The sequence below is a fragment of the Varanus komodoensis genome, unplaced genomic scaffold, assembly GCF_004798865.1.
Source record: "Varanus komodoensis strain SLA01 unplaced genomic scaffold, ASM479886v1 scaffold1, whole genome shotgun sequence".
NCBI lineage: Eukaryota > Metazoa > Chordata > Lepidosauria > Squamata > Varanidae > Varanus > Varanus komodoensis.
Genome location: NW_025335268.1, coordinates 21,700,368 through 21,722,576, shown reverse-complemented (window position 1 = coordinate 21,722,576; position 22,209 = coordinate 21,700,368). Strand labels below are relative to the sequence as shown.

Genomic DNA, 22,209 nt, shown 5'->3' with positions numbered 1-22,209 from the left:
AGGTCTATCTGCTCACCCAGCATCTACCAAATATTTTGAAAAGCACAATAACCTAATAACTTATTTCTATTGAACCCAACCCCACTAATAAAATTCATGTCAATTGGCTCATGCAAATGAGTAAATACAAGGTCAAATCAATTAATGGTACAACCTAATGTAATGCTTCTTGCAACAGTAACTGATACCCAGTCAGGAAAAGTATCTTTGTTATTTAGTAAATCTATTACTTTACGATATGGATGGCACTATTCATAATAAAAGGTTTTCCCAGCCTTTTGCCTCCAAATATGCTAAGATTACAATTCCCAACTTGTTGGCTGGGGGTTACTGGAAACTGCAATACATTTAGAGGGTGTTTGCTTGGAGAAGGATGCCTTATACTAAAAAAATAAGTATCTTGTAGTTAATAGCATTTGATGGAAAACCATCACCTTAGATGTACATAAGGCAGGTAATTTTTGGGCCATGTTTTTTCCTGGGACAGGTAATTGGAACAAGACAGCTTTTGTTAACAAGGTATTTTTGACTACATAGCTCTTACTGCAGTTACTATGTTTAGATACCATTATATCTAGTCCAGATGTGTCACAGGATTTGATGTATGTAGCCTACTTTTCTCTCATGTCCTAAACACTATCCACAACAGTACTTGTGCTAGCCCTAAACAATTTCACCTCTTTTGTGCAAAGAAAAATCAACTAACTACATTTTAAAAATACATTTTACCAATCAAAATAAAATTTTAATCATGTTGCATATTGCACCATTGGTACAGCAAAAGCTCCTCATTCACATGCAAATTTATAAAAGCTGCTGTAGTATTGTGAACTTGACCTTTTTAGGATGGTATTTTCAAACAATGAGAAACTTAAGATTGGTAAGAAAAAGCCCCAACTACCTCTGCATCCTTCATTCTACACATTTTGCATCAAATTGCTCTTCTAAATTATGTTCCTGTTCTGTTGCATGAGGCGAAACATCGTAATGTGAGGTATAGCATTTTCATGCTGCCTAGCAGTGTAACTTGTGATTGCATGGCTTTTAACTTTTTTACACTGTTGATATTCAATAGATATTTATGGCAGTTTAAACCTGGATTTAAGTCTTCCATAGCTAAATATCCCCTCTACTTCAGTAGAGGCAACTTTCTTGATTTCAAAACCAGCATGCTTGTTTCCTTCCTGAAAACCCAGATAAATTTATTAAAGAATCTACAAAAGATACTATTTCCCTCAGTTCTACATATTGCAGCTGGCATGATCAAGGCCTCCCACTGGCCATGTGCAAACAGAAAATGATGGTAAAAAATTAAAGGCATGACAACAAACCACAAGAAAGTGTACTTTGTACAGCACTTTTAAGTGGTCATTGCACTAGAACTCCTTTCATCCCAAGTAGGTCTTAATGTACAAATAGGTGTGACTTAACTACTCTAGCTTAAACTGCAAATCAACTTCCTGAAAGTCCAAGTTGTTTCATCAGTGCACATTCATGTCAATCAGCAGTGTTTAGACAAAGAGGTTCAAAGGCTTTAAAATCTGTGGCAATAAGCCGCCAAATCTGAGCATCTGGTACCAACATTACTACTATAGCGAATTAAGTTGTAGATGTCTTTTAATGAATTAGGTCCAATCAGTATACGAAAAATCCATGTTTGTTTCATAAAGTGATTTCTACTTTGAATACCATTCTGGCTAGCAGAGAAACCAAAAGTTTAAAGAACTAACCCACTCAGGGAGTTTTGTGGCTAATGGGGTGGGTCAGAAATTTAATAAATAAGCAGACAGATACCTCCTTACCCTGGAAACAAATCCATGAAAAGCTAATCAGGTTTACTTATCAGGTAGTCAGGAATTTGTTGCTTTGCTGGCTGCAAGTTTCTTAATCATGATACTTAACTTTGCAACTTTAAAATGCCAGAATTAAAACATGTTTACAACTATGTCATTATCAAATTACCAGGAGCAGAATTGCCTGAGATTCAGTCGTTTTGTTCTAAATGGTATCTACAAGAAACTCAATTCTCTGCAGAATACCCATCCAATATAGAATTTGATTCATCAAAGACAACTTGCTATGATGCTCAAATCTGACCTCTGCTGAATTCTAATGAATGTAAGACAAGCCACTATTGGGCTCAGCACCAAACCATACTAAAGGAACAGTAGTGAACATCCTTTTGTTAAAATTGCTGTATAACAAGTGTTTTTCCATCTATTTCATGAAAATCAGAAATTTCTTTAAGCGTCACTGGAGTCCTACAGGAGCATACAATTCCAGATGGCCTGTCAGGAGTTACACTGCTTAAATATTGTAGCAACTTTTTTGCTTGTGTGAAAGCATATATGTAGTGTGTAAATACACCTCACTACATTTGTGCATCCTGCTTTTCAGTCATTAAAGGGATTTTAGACCAATGTGGTGAGAATCCCAAAACAAGAGTAAAATGATTTTATTTTATTGCAAACAAACGGCTAAAGTTAATTTCTCCACCCACTTTTCTTTAGAGAAGTAAATCAGCAGGCTACGGAGACACACCCATCTGAGAACTAACATGATTAAAAATTAGATATAAAATGGGTGAATCACAATTTCATTTGTTTACAAAATGGTGGAGTTTACTACTACAAGCACACTAAATACACAGTATTTGTGGGGAAAGGGTTACAGACACACAGCTAACTTCATATAGATCCCATTAGACAACTGGATTTACAACAAGTTTGTTTAATAAGAAATGGGCAGAGCCAGCTTTTTCAGAATCAAAATGCAGAACAAATGGAAAAAGTTGATGGTGCATACCTTCACAAGTTGAGCCTCCACAGACAATTGCAACCAGGTTTTACATGCACTCCACCTTCACTATTTAGCTTTAGGTTTGCTTTGCCCCCCTCAAAAACCATTTGCCAAATTAAAAAACAAAAATACACCCTAGTTTATTGCCAAAAGACTATTTTGATTTCCTTTCCCTCTTCCATACCTAGAAACTGCATAGAGAGGATGGAGTGGAAGATGGAGTGTTAATGAGCATTATTTACATTGTATTAATATTTATGGGGGGCACAAAAAGCCTGGTTGCTAACTTTTCTGTTGTGATGACTCGCGACTGTTTCTTAGAAATTTGGAAGGGGGAAAGAAGAGAAAGAAAATCTTTAATAAGAGGACACCAGATACAAAGCAACATTTTACTTTTGTTGTGGTAAAAAAAAGTCACATTTTACAGATAAAATGTAGAACCCTGAAATACTGACACATTCGCTTATCGTGCACAACGCTGAGGTTCTCTTAAGATTCACTTTAAAACTGCAATTAAAAATGTACAAAAAAAAAATCAAAACCCACAAAGCTTCTAAAAAAGGAACCTGCAGGCACTTCCTCTTGTGGAATGTTTAAAAAGTTAGCCTACGAAAGAAAACAGTCGACTTCTTGTGAAGGTTTTGAAGAAATATGGATCAGTTCATTTTATTTGGGAATTCAATAGTATCCTTGGTGATAATGCTGACTCCATGGCTTCTGACCCCAGAATTGCTGCAAAAGAACAAAGGTAGATATTTTGTCAAGTATATTTTTAATGATTAAGTGCATACTAATGTTTTGTAGCACAAAAATTACAGAAAGCTCTGATGCATGTGATGAGAAGACCATGGAAATCTGATGTTCCAATGTTAACCTATGACTCAGTGCTGAACAGTTATAGATCAACTCTTTTTTCCTACATAAAGGTGTAACTGAAGTCCTGCAAAAACTTTTTAGGCATGCACAGAATTATCTACAAAATGAGAATATCTACTTACACCCTGCTGCCACTGGTTGTAGCCCTGAGATTGATTTTTGTAGCCACGATTGTTTCCCCTTCCTCTGAAGTTCTGCAACAAAACAAAAGGATTTATATCAGTTAATCACTGAACACTGGAGAAAACACTGGCCAAAGGCTTACCATGGTACTGTCTAACAATTAAGCAAATTTCAGTTTTTATCAGCTTCCACTGATAGTTGATTAATACATCAACTTCTATTAAAAATCCTTATAATACTTAACTACTTGGGCATCATTCTAAGGAAGTTAAAGCTATCTTTTCCTTCAACATTTTTCTGGTCAATACAAAGTTTTGTGACAAAGGTTAATACTGCTTCCAAACATATGCAAGAAGCTTAGGCAAGACTTCGTGTAAATAATGCGAATTCTTTTTCAAGTGATTTATTGAATGACTGCATACAAAATTTCACAAGTCCAACTGGGATATTCAGTGAAGTGTATAAGGAACCTGTGACTAGGTTGTAGAATTTCATTAGTCACTATATTTAAAATTATCTCCTCCTTAACCTATAAATGCTTTTGAAGAAAGCTTCATTTAGCTTCAGAACTTTTATACTGAAGCTTAACAGATTGCCTGAAATTGCTTGAGGTTGTCCCACTGCCAATGGCAAGCACACAAGTTCTTCAGGTGGAAGTCCACTGGGAACCCCACATAAAAGCAGTGCCAAGTATAATTTAGAGTGTTTTTAAATTTAGTAAGATATTAACTTAAGGCTTATTTGTGTAATATTTGTTAGATATGGATCATGTTAAGAGCTTCAGGAATGCTAAAGTACCTTTCCTACTGTCACATGTATACATGCAAGCACAGGCAGGGCTTAAATCAACTGCCAAAAACATGTAAACATACAATTCAAATAGAACTATTATCTTTCTGGCTACAACAATACATTACCTGGTTATAGTTCCCTCTGTTGGGCATTCCACCTCTGTTGTAATTTCCTCTGTTTGAATATCCGCCTCCACCACCACCACCTCTGGCTGGAAAGACAGGACCACGAGGGTATGGATAGCCTATTGCTCCGCCACTGCCACCACCTCCTCCACCTCCACGTTGGGGCATATTGCCACCTCTCCTGTTATATCCACCACGATTTCCAGGGACTGTAGGGAAAGGTTTGTTAGAGTAACAGCACAGGTGGTTCTATGATAGATTTCTTTACATTACCCTGAGGTTTTCAGAAAACAACTAAACCTGGCTTCAGTAATCAGTCTCTGTCCAAGTGCCAGTTCTCTTTAAGAGGATGAACATGGAAGCCAGAATTCAAATCTCAGCTCAAAACAAGCTCTATGTAAGCATTGAGAAAGGCAACTGCAAAATTCGTAATCTAACCTTAAGGTCTTGTGGGAGTGACAAGCCCCAGCTCACTGGAAATGTGCTCAGCTACCCCCTGCGAGTTTTACCAGGTGCTATTCACACACTTTCAATATGATAGTCACAATGGCTGGAGAAAGGGGCTATGTGTTTTACTGAAAGCTCAGGTGGGTGACTATCACTGTCCTTTCCCCTCAAAAACATGCCTTCAAGTGTTTATTTTCAAAAAGCTCTCAATGCACAGGATTTTCTAAAAAACTGTGACACAGCTTCAGTTAATGAAAGTCTAATAACTCCACAGCCCTTCTCTTCTTTGGACCTGTTGTCCTTTTCCTGCAAAATAAAAAATATTGAGGCAAACTTGAGCAACACAGTCTACCTCCTCCTCTGAAGTTTCCACGCATGTTAAATCCACCACGTCCTCTCTGTCCACCTCTGTTAAACTGGTTTTTACCGCTTTTTTTATTACTTTTCTTTGAACCAGTGTTTTGTTTTTTTTCTGGAGGAAGGGCCTTCTTGCTTTCTTCTTTGTACTGCTCCAGAAGCTTCTGGGCTTCTTCTTTTTGCAACTCTACGTAGATTATTTCATCAAAACATTCTGACACCTCTGGCAGAGTAAAATTTCCTACAAAATAGAGAGTCCTGAATATTTAGTATTTATTTTTGAAACTATTAGAATAAGCCAAAGTTCCCCTCCTATATAAAAGAAATGTAAGACAAGTAATGGTCACTCATGATACTTAGGAACAAGATTGTTGAAAACTTGACATATTCTCCCTATTAAGTTGTACCGGGAACACATGTCTGCTAAACACGTTTAAGCTTCGTTTCTAGGGCACTTTATGCCAAGACAGCTTTGTGCATCTGCATGAAGCATATCATGACTGAGTAGTGTTAAGGGCTGCAGCAGAGGGAACACAATATAGTGTTGTCTTACAAAGTTACAGAAGTCTTCCAGTTTTGTTTTTTAAAGAGGCATTAACTGTTTCAAGGCAAGAAATTTTGAATCTTTAGATTTTACATTATTCCTTTAAACAGATACTCAACATCCTAGAACACAGTATAGATTATGTTCCATGCCTTTCATTTTGAGCACTGCATGCTCTGGAAGATCTTTTCCCTCCACCTCTGCCTTCTTTTGTGTTCTTTGCTTGTAGTCTTCATCTTTTGGGCAAACAACAACTGCTTTGCGCTGGAAGCCTGCAAACAGGCACATTTTTCTCCTCTGCGCAGCTGCAGACACATTTGTCTGAAAAAAATGCAGTAACTTACTACACGTAGCTGTCATTGTTAGAGCTAAGTTAAATTAGTGTGCTTAGATTTCACCTCCACATGTATAATGCAATGAAGTTTACAAGTAGAATTTATCTACATGTTAGGCCCTAGATTCTAGGGTAACCATTCTCCCCCTGATTTCAAGTACATTACAGACCTGAGTACATTTGCTTCAATTTCATCTTTATGCCTCAACTATATACTGCATCTCCCACTGACGTTTAGAATCTAAACCCCTTACACAAATTGCAATTAATTGCATTTTGTTATACAATGAACTCTAGCCCCCATACCTGATCCAGAATAAAGTTCCGTTTCTTACGAGCAGCAATCTCAATAAACTTGCCAAGACACTGTGGTGCTCTTTGCAAGAGTGTGTTAAGTTTTCCAGTATCAGCCATCTGCCGCTTAAAACCTGCAACCTATAAGAATCAGAGTTAACATGCATGGCCGTAATTTCTTTCCAATTTTCTATCTATACTTCTTTGCCCCCCATTAAAAGGTTTTTAAGTAGCTTTAAATTGTGCCCCTTTCTTAAACAAGAAAGTCAATACATCCCACCTTTCAGAGAAGTGCTTTTCTTCATGCAATGTTTCAATCCTCTAACTACCCTGTTGCAAAGTTTTCAATAATCAAAGATGCTATCTACTTTTGGAATGGCATGCAAAATAATAAAAACAGTTGTCTCACCTGAACAGCGTAATGTTTAAACACCTGATCAGGTTTATCTAATTTTTATTGGAAGTTTCAAAACTGCAATGTAACTAAGTAAAAGGATCTGAGTAAGCATCCATTATGAATTTTTTAAAATTTAAAAATGGGCATTTCAGATAGTAGAAGCAATCAAAGTTGGAGGGGAAAGGGAAGACTAACAACTTATAAGCCTTAAATGGGTTAAAGATTGTCAATTTTAATTACACTTGAAACATTCCAAATGTCATACAACTGCTACGCTAACAGAGTTGACATATATAGGACTGTGCTACAAATTACCTTTTTGCAGTAGTCATAACTCACCATCATTTTGTCCATAATAGTATTTGTTCCAAGGATGTTGTACTTTCCAGGATTTTCTGCTGCGTGTTTAGTGACCCATGTAGTCTTCCCAGCCCCAGGCAAGCCAATCATCATCACCACCTAATGGGGATTTATCCATGTTCCTAGTTAAGTGGGGCCTTAAAATACAAACAACTTTCCTCTACAGCCAAAATGCAAAGCAGACATGCCTGTCATTTGTGCTACTTTGGTCAAGTGGTTTAAACTATAACCAATAACTCCTTCAAGGCACAATGGGGCAAGTTGGCATTCTAACACATTAATGCATACATCAAAACAAAACACTCAAATTAGTATGCTTTGATATTCTGAAAGGACTCATACTTACTTCACAGTCTTTCTTGTGTTCTGGTCCCTTGGGTCCTCTAACTCTATCCTCCAAGGGAACATTCTGAATCAAAGTATACCCTTCTGGTATGGGGAAGTAGGGCTCATCCTTCTGGCCAAAGTTGAATTCAACTGCACAGTTATGGCAGAGAACATGTGGGAAAAGAGGCCTTCCAGAAAGGACTTCCTTGCTGATCTTGAAGGCAATTCCAAGTTCTTGTCCATTTTTTGAGTAGGAGAGCTCCACTTCATCACCATCAAAATTCTGTTGTACAAAATGTTTTTCATTAACAGAACAAGTTGTAAAACACCTTCACATATTAAAAACAAATCCTGAACTAGTGAGATCAGTAATTAAGATGTGACCATGAAAGCCATTTAGCAGTCACAAAAAGTTGCAATTGTTTGAACTGTAGACTAAAAAAGCCACAACAGTGAACAGTAAAGCTTCTTAACTGAGATAATGAAATAAATGAAGACTTACAGCAAAGCATCCGATCACATCATTTTCATCAAATTTCTCACCAAAGTCCTCAATCTCACAATTGCATGTCTTTATGCCTTTTAAGGAATATCCGTAAGAAAATTCCTCCTCACCTGAAAAACATGCACAATTGCAATTAAACTGTGGAGTACTTATATAGGTGCTTATGTAAATTATTTCTTCTCCCACAAAACCTTAGTACTGTAGGTATACAGGAAATTAATAAGGAAATGAACACTCAAGCAGAACATGGAGTTGTGTGATCATTCATTCTTTATGTCAGTAGCTAGTTCAGATGGACAAGTCCCAATACTTCTAAAACAAAGTGGTTTCACAAAATGCTACACCAAATTCTGAACCACTATTAAGACAAACATACAATGCCAGCATGGCCCCAATATTTGTTTCAGGCCCATTCTCGCCTGAATTGGGTTCAAACAGATGCATTAATGAGAATGGCTGAGCATTTCAAAAATGAAGGTACTATCACTAAATGAATGTGCACTGCTATTCTATCCCGAGAAACATGCATTTAACAGGAGATTTACACCCCCACCCCCATATAGTAGATACTCTAGGCAGAAAACATTTATTCTAACTGTTTTCCATTGGTCTTGGGTTCCCTATCTCATAATGGCAATCATCAAGAAGGAAACAGTGGTAGAAGTAGAGCTTTTCTGAATTCGCTTCACAAAGCTTCCTTTCAATATAACTATTAAACCTAACTTACTATAAAATTAGTATCAGAATGACACAGGAATAAGCACACAAAATTTAAAATTGTGGCACAAATTACTACTTCCACAAGAAAAACACTTTACCAAGCAACATTCCACTTGTGTTCAGCGACCAGCCGACTCTCACTTCATGTATGTCAATATCTTTTGTGTACAGATGTTTAACAGGGATTTTTTCAGTTACCTATTTTTCATGAGGAAAGAGAAAAAAAACTGACTACAGATGCAGCAGTGAAAAATCTGAGCCTTTTCCAGGCTATTTATTCTACTCCCCCTTTCAATAACACTCAACACACATCAGCAAGCATTCTGTCCCCACTGAATGCAGTCTTCATGCAACCATATTTAAATATACCCCATTTAATCCCAGTTATGCTTTTTTCCCTAAATAAATGTTGTATTGCAAAGTTTTGAGGATAATTCAAGCTTATTGATGCCTCTCCTCCTGTATAGGTAACAATCCACACTTGGGACAATTAGTTTGCTATTAAAATATATGACCACACAATTTTTCTCCTCAACAGACCTATTTGGTCAACTTAAAATAAATTTGGGCAAACATTGTTATTTTGCCACTGCCCGATGGTTTTCATTACTCTTTAAATATGAAAATGAACCCAATTCATATAAGCTGCATGTATTGATCAGAGTACTTTCAGAACTATGCAAAGTTTCTACTCAGCTTTTATCCTTCCTAAGCTTTATTTCAGATGAAACAGTTTTTAGAAACACTACTAAACAACTGCTAATATTAATTTGACTTACCTTCATCTCAAAGCAGACTTTTCCTTTGGAAACTCCATAGGAGGCTCTCCCTCCAGCCCAAAGAAAGGCAAAACTTTCCATAGTCAATGAGGAAGCACTAAAACGGTCTCTTGAAATTTTAAAATGTAGATCGCAATTATCTGTCCCCAAAAAAGGAAAACCCCACAGTTGAAACCTATACGTTCCACTGAAAAATATGTAGCACTTGCAAGAACCAAGTAGGCACACAAAGCTTTATTTTAGCTTAGTGTTATTACTGCTAGAACTGTATCACTGGAGAAAACATCATAATCAAATTAAAAAGATCTTATACTGTAATTCAGGCAAATAAATGAAATCAACTTTTATGCAAGATACGTCTTTATTCACTCTAGAATCAACATGTTTTCTATTAAGTCTGGCTGCAAAAGGTATTCAGTTCCATGCACTTCTATAAAAGGTTAATTTCATTAATTATATCTTTTGTACGGTCAAAATGGTTGAGACACAGGCAGATGGTGAAGTGAGAACAACTGACATGATTTGCAATGTGACTGGTCAGCAAGGATTTTGACTTCCAGTACCTTAACAGGAAGCAACACTGCAAATAAAACCCAATGTTAACTTGCCTGCTATAGCATCTATCTCCCAGCTTTCATTTTCCTCACTTGTACAAACACACAGTAGCAATTTCTTTACAACTATGCTACCCAGCTTTAAAGTTTTATTAGAATTCCTTATCAATAACATGTATGTGGATGTGCATAATGAAGTCAGCCCAATCTATAGCTAATGACCCAAAACAAATGTCTTTTCCCATAATAATTTTAATGTCCTTACATTGTTATACTACCCTTCCTCCCAAATAGCTTAAGGCAGTGTATATGATTCTCTCCCTATTATATCTTCACAACCTTCTAGACAGGCTGAGAGTTAGGAACTGGTTCAGCCATGCAGAGAGGATTTATATTCAGGTCTCCCCAGCCCTAATTCAACATGCTAAATAAAAAACACTACATAATGCATTCCTCCGCCACTATTTTGCAACTTAATTTGGTTTGTTCTTGTAAATAAAGATGACACGAGCTTGAAACGTGCCCACATGTGCTTTAAAATATGCCTGTGCTTTACAAAGTATGATCTAAACAGAAGGCAAGCACGGTACAATCTGCCTCTAAAGATTTAAGAAAGGCTTTAGAATGACAGTGCACGATACATACAGCAACCATGCACTTCAAATGTCTCACCAACTGGACAGATTACTGCTTTATACAAAGTCTTTGAGCACATCAGAGCAAGATAGACCAATGCAAACAGTACCCCCAAATGCTTTGCCAAACTGTATCACTTTGTAGACATGAAGTATAAAGTTCATCTATCACAAGCAGAAACTGCTATTGTAAACTATTTGAAAGCAATTTCAAAATCTTAAGTTAGTTGGCTTTTCCCCTTTATGTATTTATACCAATCTTTGTATTCTACGTAATAGGTAACATCAAATGCCATGAAAAGAAAGTACAATTTGCCCATTCTCCTCTTCATATTTTAAAGTAAGGAAATTTATTATTGTAATTCCCTACTATCTCAAAGAACTTCAGTGGCAGTTGTTTCCATGTGGTGGGTACAATTTATTTTCATGAAATCTAGATAAGGGTTTTAACACAAAGATGTTTAGGCCTAGGGAACAAAACAGGCTAATTAGTACAGGCTTGATGTTCTGCATACCAAAAGTCACTGTTTCACAGCTATAATCCTGGGTGCACCTAGAAGTGCGCATGAATTAAAACTGACCAATTGAAATTCTTAAACTGCTCTGTAAAGCAAACTGTGCAAAAGAGGTGCACAGATTCCTTATTAATAGTGCAAATATGTCAAAATAGCTAGCTTGAGCCCTGGAGTACAGAACTAAGATCTAAGTTACTTTTAGTCTCCTTGTTCCTTATAGCAGTGTTATGAATTCAAGTCTTTCTGGAAAAAAAAGAACTAGACTTTTCTTGAACCACAACCTAAATCTTTGAATATATAAATCAATCTGAAACAACTACATATAGGATGTGTGCAGTCTGTGTCACCATAGGTTAATACAAACGTGACCAACTTAAGCACAGAACACCTTTCTAAAATGATTCCTTATCAGCTTCTCCTATTTTTTGATTCACATCCACACTCACCACCCACTATATTATGGGACAGAAAATTCCACTAAGGTATTTTTCCACTGAAAATTTCCATTTCTACTACTGTTACACAACATGTAGTAACATACTTGCTGATATATCCATTCAGCTTGGGTAATGTCAAAACTAACGCCCTAGCAATAATCTAATATTAGAAAAAATCTAATATTACAGAGTTTATGATTTGTACTCTCCCGTTATGATGTAAATATAAAATGAAAACATACTATTCAATTGTCCTTTAAATTTAAAAACATTATAGTAGAAATGCACCAATAAGGCTCTCCATATAAATATTTAAACATGTAACAGTTGTACCTTATACCCACTGAATTCATAGAAACTAAATTGTTTTATAACCTTTTAAAAGGTAAGATCTAAAACAGACTTCTTCAAAACTATTAGTTTCCAACTTTTAAAATCAGATGATTACTACTCTTAAGATTCAAGGCTTTATGCATCACCTTTTTATCACACACTGCTTAAACATATATCTGCTTTATTTTGATTAAAAATAAGTCTGACTCACATTAAAATATTAAAGTTGCAAACTAAAGCACGCACCATTCCTCTTATGGGAGAGCATATCCAAACAAGTGCCTCAAAGAAGTATTAAGAAACAAAAGTACTTTCTCTACTTACAAGTATCAAGACAAACCACAGTATCATCAAAGTGTTCATCCTCCTCTTCAACAGGTGGTTGTGGAGATTTTGCCCTAATTAATAAAAAAAATGAATTGGTACCACAGTATCTTTCAATTTTGCATAACTAAAAATTTAAACACCAAATTACCTGCTGTATTTGTTTTCTTCAATGTACTCAAAATACCCTCGTCCATGATCTTCACGTGGCCTTTTCACTCCCCTTTTTTTCTCACCAGGCTTTTGTTCAGTTTTAGCTTCTCCTTAGCATTTTCGGAGGAAAAATAAGGTAAGTTGGAAACAGTATATAACAGAACATGTACGATTTATGAGCAAAGTATCCTGCATTTACATTAACGATCCCCACGATACTAAAAATTTCAGTCCTGCAAACAGCCTAAGCACTAATATATATGCGACACCATCGACCGCGTTCGATTTAGCCAACTAGGAACAGAGGTTAAGTCTCGGCTTGCATCTGTACCCACGTTCATCAGAATGGCTGGTTGCTCCGCCTTCCCCGCTCCAAGATTCGAACTGCGGCGCCAGGCCTAGGCTCCGGGAAAGCGATTCCTCCGCCTCCATTGTACTCAGTATTTGAACTCGAGCCCACAGCGCCCCATGGGCGGATGTGACGCAGAACAGCACAAACGCTCCTCGCACGTTCCACAGCGCGCCCCAGCGGCTCCTGCGAGCCACCCCTCCCCCCCTCACGCGCCCCTTCCTCACTACGTTCACGAAATGGCGCAAGCGCCCCTCCCCCTCCGCGACACGCGGCGCGCAAGGCCTTGGAAATCCCCGGAGGAGCTTTCCCCCGCCGCCGCCAGGGAAAAAAAGATGGCGGCGCACCCTGACCCCGCTCCTGGGCTTCCAACTGCCGCCGCCCATCCGGGTCCCACGCACGACTCACCCCCAGGGCGAGCAGGCCCTCCAGCTTTTTGCTGCTGCTGCTGCTGCTGCGCGGGCGAAAGCTGTTTAGGGCCCGGCTGGGCCGCGGGTGCAGGTGTCGAGGCCGAGGCCTCCGAGGCGCCGCCAGCGCCTTTTCCGGGCACCTCTTTCGCCGCAGCGCCTTGTTGCTGGGCGCCGTGGCCGTTAGCGTTCCCGCTGCTAGTGGCAGCGGCGGCGGCATCTTCCTCCTCATCTTCACCCTCCTGGAAACCCTGGTCATCGCCGTTCTCATCGTCCTCCAGATCGTCGGCCGCTTCCTCCTCGCCAGCGGCCACCCCTTCGCCGTTCTCCTCGCCTAACTCCATGCCCTCCTCCTCTTCCTCTTCCCCTTGGCAGGCGCCGAATTCGGCTTCCTCATCGTCATCGCAGGCCGCGGCCTGGTCAGAGCCTTCCCCTCCCAGAGGCAGCTGCTCCTGGGAGCCCCCACCGCCTGGAGCGGCTTCCCCCATCTCTTCTGCGTTGCCGTTGCCGGGCTCGGCGCTGCCTAGGCCTCCCCCACCGGCCTCCTCCTGGTCGAGCGCGGCCTGCAGCCGTTCCATGAGTTCGGCCTTCAGGCCCTTATCAGAGAGGCGCCGCTTCTTCAGCTCCTCCTTAAGCTCCGACACTTTCAACTTTTTCACGTTCACCGGCGAGCAGCTCATGGCGGCAGCGGCGACGGCGGAAAAAACTCGATGCGGTCTGGGCGTAGGTGATTCGTGCGTCTGCGGCAGCTGCAGAAAGAGACCCGCCTGGCGCCAAATCCTTTCACCAAGGCTCGCGAGGCAGGGACGGTGAACGCGCCTCACGGGCTCGAGCACGTAAACGCTGTGTTCACCCCGCCCCCGCCGCGCGCCTAATATACCCTCGCATCCCTCTCCCCCGCCCCCCCAGCCTCGCTACCGTAAGTACTAGTTCTCGCACAGCTTTACCGTAAACAGTCAGCGCACCAAAAGTTGCCAAGGAGCAAATCAGAATTCTGGATATATTGAGGCTGCCCTTCTAAGATGGGGCTGCATGGCCCCAGCAGTCGAAGACTTGGAAGTGTGCTGCACTGAAGCACGTGATACATATTTTACAGTAAAAACAATTTGGGTTACATATTGAACACAGAATCTCATCCGCTTAAGTGAAGCGTGGGTTCTCAAGTCCTATTGAACGCTCTTGCAAAGCGGAACCTCTGCCTTCTGCAGTTTACGGATGCGCGCGCGCATACACTTTTGACTCCACGAGCACCCACGTACGAATTCTACCATTTGAAACTATTCTATATTAAAGGTGTAGCCTGCAAGCATCTAGGTTATCAACATACCTTTGAATGTTCTACTCCTGCACTATTTAAAAAATACACCTTGTGCTATTAACGTCTCTAAAGAGTCATCACTCCGCTGATATTGCCGTGTAAATGCCCATACGTGTGCAGCATCAAACACACTTTTAACCCCACCTTGAAGAAATCCATCCTGAAAAAGATTATATATTACATTTCTATATCGCCCCATACCCAAAACTCTGGATGGTTCACAAAAATTAAAACTCTCAAAAGACAGAACACAAAAATCATTAAATAAAAAATAAAACCAAAATAAAAATTAATTATGCCAAGTGAGGCAGCTTTCTTGAGATTAGTTATCAGTGGCAACTAATAGTTATGGCTGTGTCTTGCCTCTCGGATTGGAGGCAATGTGCTATTTACATCAGTTGCTGAGGAACATGGACAGGGGGCCGCTCTCACACATATGTCTTACTTGAGGATTTTCCACAGACAGCTGGTTTGCTACTCTGGGAACAGAATGCTGGACTAGATGGACCCATAGCCTGATCACTTATGCTCTTAAGGTTAAGGCTTGATTTAAATATGATGCAGATAAGCAAGAAGGAACTTCTGATAATGGCACTGGTACACTTCTACCTACATCATGTTTAAGTGGGCCTCAGCTCCCCTGTGTGCAATGTTAACACACCAGTGCAGCACATACCTTCACTAAAGTAAAGGGGCTTCCCCTGAAGACAGTCCGAACACTTCAATTGGAGCAAAATAGAGCTGCCAGGTTGCTGATGGGGACGGGGCGTTATGTTCACATGACTCCAGTCCTCCGTCAGCTTCACTGGCTTCCCATTGAAGCCCGGGCCCAATTCAAGGTGTTGATTATGACCTATAAATCCCTAAACGGCTTGGGTCCTGGCTACCTGAACGAGCGCTTGCGTCCGTATATGCCCGACCGCCCTTTGAGATCTGCGGGAGAGTCCCTTCTCCGGGAACCCTCCATGAAAGAAATTAGGAGAGTAAGTACTCGGAGGAGGGCTTTCTCTGCGGTGGCGCCCAACCTATGGAATTCACTCCCCAAAGAGGTCCGCCTGGCACCGTCGTTACTGGTTTTTCGGTGCCAGGTAAAGACCTTTTTATTTAAACATCATTTTAATTGTTAAAACATATGATCTGGCCAGGGCAACTTCTTCTTCCTTCTCTTTTCTCCTCCTATATTTTGATTTACTTATTTTATACTGATAATTTTAATTTTATATTTGTAACTCAATGTATTTTTTGTATTTTTGTATTTAATGGTAATTTATTATGTTCTATTGTATTTCAATGTATTTTATTGTGTTGTAAGCCGCCCCGAGGTTTCGGCAAGGGACGGCATAGAAATATAATAATAATAATAATAAAGATCCTTGGCTGGCTAACCATGCATTATTCAGGTGAGGTGACCCAATCTAAACAAGCCACTGGACTGAATTTGACTACATAGGTACATTCATTTAGGAGCTACATTGCAATTAAAATTTATTACATTTATATACTGCCCCCTAGACAGAAGGGCTATCTGGGCAGTTTATAGAGTTAGAATTTATAGGCAAATATAAAAACAATAAAAACGGTAACAGCCACCAATAAACAAAAATATTTGTAACATACATTGATAATAAAAGCATACAACCCTGATTACAAGCCATATAGCCAATGTGCAAATGATGATTGGAGCTTCTTAAAGCAAAGTCTAAACAGCTATGCTATAAACATACCCTGTATCCACAAAGATTAATTTATATGGAAATTTCACTCAGGAGTGAAATCATAACGTCTATAGGAAACAGATTTCTCAGAAATGAATTCCCAAATTCCAAATGTAATTAACATTGTTCTAGTCCAAAGCAAGTCAGTACAATTCACAAGCATCCACAACGGCTGAGGACTTGTTTAGAACAAAATGCAACTAAAATAAGTTGTATTTTAAATACCATTCATAGCAATGAATCATTTTGAGGTTTACTACACTCTTCCTCAGAAGAAAAAGGAGAGTTAGCAGAAAAGCTATGATCATAAAGGGCACAGTGGGAACAGATGGTCACTATTCTCTTGCCTCAGCCCCCTCCCTCATTTTTACAATTTTGAGTGGAAAGGCCAGCTTGCAGTTTAAAGAATACTTGAGCGTAGTTTTGCTTGGAAAATAAATGTACCAGGATGCCATTCCCTAAGGCTAGTTCTTCACAATTCTTTTAAACTGAGACAGCTTTTGCCAGTTTGAATGTTTGCTAACAGCATTTAAGCAGCCAGTATATACAGCACTCAGTCTCTGCTATTTGGGGATGGAGGGAGGTTCTTTTAATTGGTTTTTGCGATTAATATCAGTTTTTGCTTTCTATCTTCAGAGACTTTCTTTCAACATTGCTCTCTCTATTTTTGTTCTCAGAATGCCCATGCACAGGAAACCCACCTCACTAATAAAGGCAATGATAAAGGGGCCAATATAATCACAAATTGAAATTAAGATTACCGGAAGAAATAACAGCCTCAGATAAGCAGATGATACCACTCTAATGGCAGAAAGTGAAGAGGAACTAAAGAGCCTCTTGATGCAGGTGAAGGAGGAGAGCATAAAAGTTGGCTTGAAACTCAACATCAAGAAAACTAAGATCATGGCATCTGGTTCTCTCACTTCCTGGCAAATAGATGGGGAAGAAATGGAGGTTGTGATAGATTTTATTTTCCTGGGCTCCAAGATCACCACAGACGGTGACTGCAGCCATGAAATTAAAAGATGCTTGCTCCTGGGGAGGAAAGCTATGGAAAATCTAGACAGCATACTAAAAAGCAGAGACATCACACCGCTGACAAAGGTTCGTATAGTCAAGGCTATGGTTTTCCCAGTTGCAATGTATGGCTGTGAAAGTTGGACCACAAGGAAGGCTGAGCACTGAAGAATTGAGGCCTTCGAATTGTGGTGCTGGAGGAGACTCCGGCGAGTCCCCTGGACCACAAGGCAATCAAACTGGTCAGTCCTAGAGGAGATCAACCCTGATCAACCCTTTAGAAGGCCAGATACTGAAGATGAAACTAAACTACTTTGGCAACCTAATGAGAATGAAGGACTCACTGGAGAAGAGCCTAATGCTGGGAACAATAGATGGCAAAAGAAGAAGGGGATGGCAGAGGATGAGGTGGCTAGAGTCACTGAAGCAGTCAGCATGAGCTTAAGTGGACTCTGGGGGATGGTGGAGGAATGTTGTCCATGGGGTCGCGATAGGTTAGATGCGACTTCCGCAACTAGCAAGCAAGCAAAGGATCTCAGTAGTACAATCCAAACATATTTCTATGCAATGCCAAGTAGACGCTTTTAATCCTGTCCTTTTCCCTGATGCAGCTCGGCAACACACCAATGGCTGTTGTTCACATACACAGTGGCAGTGGTTGTTCTGCAAACAGTTTTCTTCTGTTTATTCCTTTATATTTCTGTATTACATGGAGAATCTGCCCAATTGCTGTGCAATCTTTATGCAAAGATTGCATATTTCTTGAGTGTTGTTACATGTTCACAGGTGGGTGCAGAATACTTCATACTGGGGGAAATGTGACTGAGTTTTTGCCTAGAACAACTTGTGGCCCTCCAAAAAATTTAGCCTACAACTCCCATCAGCATAACCACTGGAGAGGAATGACAGGAGTTATGGTCCATCTCTTAGATGGTACTAAGATTGCTAGTGTGTTGACTGTGTGAAATATAGTTGCATCAAAGGAATCTACTGGTAATTGTCTGACATTTTCTGCAAGCAATTCTTCTCCTACTTCAGTTCCAACGCCAATCCGTAATTTTAACTTAGTGGCTGTACAATATGGTACTATCAATTTTTCAAACCCAGCACTAGAGTGCTCATTCAGTGCTAGTAGTTTGAACACAACAAAGTTCAAATATTTGTACATCATTGCTTTTATGTAATCCTTTGTGATAATTGCACATTAGCAGCAGTGTTCTATCAGATGTTATCCTTTGTATGATATTCACAACAGTTGGCACAGCACGCTCTTTTTATTTATTTTTCGATTTATATCCTGCCTTTCCAACAAAGGGCTCAAGGCAGCTTACATCATTCTCCTCCCCCATCTTATCCCCACAACAGCAACCCTGTGAGATAGGTTGGGCTGAGAGTCTTTGACTGGCCCAAAGTCACCCAGTTGGCTCCATGGCCGAGTGGGGACTAGAACCCAGATTGTCTGAGTCCCAGTTCCATGCTCTTAACCACTACACCACACTGGCTCACACATTCATGGGAAACAATTAGAAGAAACACTTATTACCTTCAATACTCTCCATGTCCTTGATCCTCCTTATATGAATGTGTATATTTTCCCTCTCTGTTGCTTTCTTCTGTGCATTACAGATTGTAAGGGGACATGTCATACATGCCCTTTTGAAAGCATCATGTATATAGGTCAGGCTATTATATAATATAATACTAAATAATTAGGATAATTTTATTTATTACACTTCTCTTCTACCCAACATAGAAGCTGCCTGGACAATGCAGCAAAAGACAGGATATTGTCTTATACTAGACTAGAAAGGAAGTACTCAGTCTTTCAGGGTAGTGAACCCATGTATTCTGAACTTAAACTTAGGCTGAGGAGGGCATCATCATATTTTAAAGTTTATCTAAGCAAATTTACAGACAAAGATATGGAAAGGTTCCTAGCCAGCTTCTAGTCATCATCACCTCTAAGATTTGGTACAGAACTTCAGTTGCACCACATTTTGCTTTAGGATTTTTTGTGCATTCATCAGTTTTTGTCAGTGCAATAGTGCATAATCTTCAAATAAAGTTTTAAAAATGGAAGAAGACTGCTGTAGGCACGGTTAGAACAGTGTGTCACTTGATACTAACCACATTCATACAGTTACAAGTTCAGTCTATGTAGCAATCAAAGTAAATTAAATATACTCTCTAGGGAATACTATTTTATCCCAAAATACTGTTTGAGTGATCTGGTGAAAATCTAATATTTCTACAATAGAAATACATACTCGAAGACATGTAACAAAAGAACAGAAGAGCAATAAAATTTACTTCTTTATAATGTATAACCTGACCATCCTGCAACAGCAGGGGGTTGGACCTGATGGCCTCATGGCCCCTTCCAACTCTATTCTATGATCTTAAACACCATCAATTGGAAGTACCTTTGAAGTCTGCTGCAACCACCTTTGTGGTTCACCAATCGCAGCCAGGTGTAAAACATGGTTCAAAGTAATAAGTGCCAAGAATTAGGGAACAGGGTACTCCTGAACCCATGAATTTATGATCAGCATTAGAACCATGTTTACAAAAGTCCACTCCCATTTTCTCCTCCTAGTCCATTTTCAGCAACATTATTTAGGGTTGGTGCTATGGTTAGACAATTGGGAGTCAGGAACCCTTACAGATCAAGTGCAAACCACCTGGTGATCACCAGTATATCCCAACTTATCTTTTGTCCAGCCCCACAATATCAGATATAAATTAAAATTCTTGAACCAGAGTCAACCACCCATTCGCTCCAGAATGATAATATGAATCACACAAGCCTACCCTGAAGAATATGGTTTGTGGGTTGCAGCCTTACCCCTTATTTCTGGAAATGTTGCCTTACATTACCTTCCATTGCTTTCAGGAAAACAAATTTTTGTATTATGGCTGTAAGGTTATGTGCAGCTTGTTCAGATTAAGCATCATCAAACATTGTTGAGCTTACTGCTGAGTAAGCATACATAGGAATGTAAAGCTCTTACTAGATAATCAAACATGTGACTTCCTATTAGGATCATTAGTCCATAACTATATCATAATAGTATTTAAATACAATCCTAACCACACAAGGCTCCCTGAAAGGCCCTTTAAATGCAGTGGGATTTTTTTTTTTTTTTTGAGTAAACATGCTTTTGACTATGTAGTTACATATATATGATTATCTAATGCACTTCAGATAAAGGTAAAGGTATGCTGTATTGCAGTTTCCTCAGCTTCTATTATTCACCAAAGAGGAAGGAAGAGACAAAATTATTATACAAGTGTACTAGAAGTAAACCTAGTATAACAAGGTACTTACCACAGGATGCCATGATTGAAGAAGAACAATTAAAAGCCTGATTCCATTTTCCCTAAATCTATTCATAAGTATAGTCACAAATATGTAGCATAATACAACTTAACCTTGCTAGTCCCATACCAAAAAGGACCTCTGCAGGCACTTGACTAGAAACTTAAAGAGAGCAATCTGTTCAGGGAAACACCTGCTACCAATCTAGGGTTGCAGCTTTTTTTCTCAAGTATTATACTCCTATGCCCTTTTCTCAGTCCCTCTTAAAACAGCAACAACACCTCCAACAAGTGCTGCTTCTGAGGTATCTGTATAACCCCAGGAAAATGTGTCTGTAGCTGTAAAAATGCAAAATCCTAAACACCTGTATTTTGGCTGAAATTTCTCCTCAAGGGACTGCAATCAAGAATGGCTTTCAGCAGGTAAAAGTAATGTAAGAATTGCTCCTTCCTGAGGCTATGCAAACTGAGAAAATTTGCATAACAATAGCAGGGTCATTGACTTCTCTCTGCATAACAATAGTTTGGCCTACTAACTTTAAAAAGATCACAGCATGGCCTTCCCTTAATGCATTTTTTATTCTGCTTGCTTGAGGGTTTAGCATAGAATCTTAACCTTTAAAATAAGACCAAGCTGTATTAAAGAAATTTAAAGTAAGGAAGCTGAAATTTGAGGACACCTTTGATCATTTGGTGACACTGCTGTAAAGAATGAGTTAATAGGGCTACCCATGTAGAAATTACAGTACACATGTGTGTCTGGGGTATTAAAGTCACCCCACAGTGCAGCTTAAGAGCTTTAAGTAAAGAGGAAGGGTTGTAACTCAGATGCTATGCAGGCAGATAAACTCAGGTTCAATTTCTGGCACCCACAGGCAGGGCTGAGAAAATACCCACCTAAACCATGGACAGCTGTTGCCAGTCATACAATACTGAGCTATATGGACCCATGATTTGACTCAATGGGTCTACATTTTGATTGTATGAACCAATGTGCAATCAAAACAAACAACCTATGGGTTATTGGAGGGTTATTTCTTTCTCCATCAAGTCAAGCAAATATGGATGCAATGACAAGGCAGTGATTACACAAATTGCACCCACATATGCCATGACTTAAATAGGCTATGCTAGTGTATTTTGATTATACAAACAAGATCAGCTTAAGGAAGCATCCTATGTCCTTATGTAAAGAAACACAACAACAAATGAATACATCAAAAACATTTCCAAATTTTCAAAGCCAGCATAAATCATTCTAAAGAAAAAGTAGGTATTTAACCCAAACAAACCATATGCATTTGAAACAATTCCATCCTGATTGCTGAAGTATTTTTCTTCTTGCTGTGCAGCAC

At 39.4% G+C, this 22,209-nt stretch overlaps 1 protein-coding gene across 1 annotated transcript; it reads right to left on the bottom strand.

The window, feature by feature from the left end:
- Nucleotides 1–2,440: 2,440 nt before the first annotated feature.
- HNRNPU (heterogeneous nuclear ribonucleoprotein U) lies at nt 2,441–14,316 on the bottom strand. The gene is made up of 14 exons (XM_044419377.1): nt 13,488–14,316; nt 12,729–12,840; nt 12,578–12,651; nt 9,780–9,919; nt 9,099–9,198; nt 8,278–8,390; nt 7,795–8,058; nt 7,428–7,547; nt 6,704–6,832; nt 6,216–6,384; nt 5,515–5,760; nt 4,716–4,924; nt 3,798–3,869; nt 2,441–3,531 (listed from the first exon to the last, which is right to left on the bottom strand). The coding sequence occupies exons 1-14, from the start codon at nt 14,164–14,166 to the stop codon at nt 3,478–3,480; spliced, it is 2,481 nt and encodes an 826-aa protein (XP_044275312.1). The 5' UTR covers nt 14,167–14,316; the 3' UTR covers nt 2,441–3,477.
- Nucleotides 14,317–22,209: the final 7,893 nt, after the last annotated feature.

Coding starts and splice junctions, on each gene's coding strand:
- HNRNPU (XM_044419377.1), bottom strand. CDS start 14,166: ATGAGCTGCTCGCCGGTGAACGTGAAAAAGTTGAAAGTGTCGGAGCTT. Junction 6,833..7,427: donor CTATTATGGACAAAATGATG/GTGAGTTATGAC, acceptor TGATTCTTATAG/GTTGCAGGTTTTAAGCGGCA. Junction 4,925..5,514: donor TGGAAACTTCAGAGGAGGAG/GTAGACTGTGTT, acceptor CTTTCCCTACAG/TCCCTGGAAATCGTGGTGGA.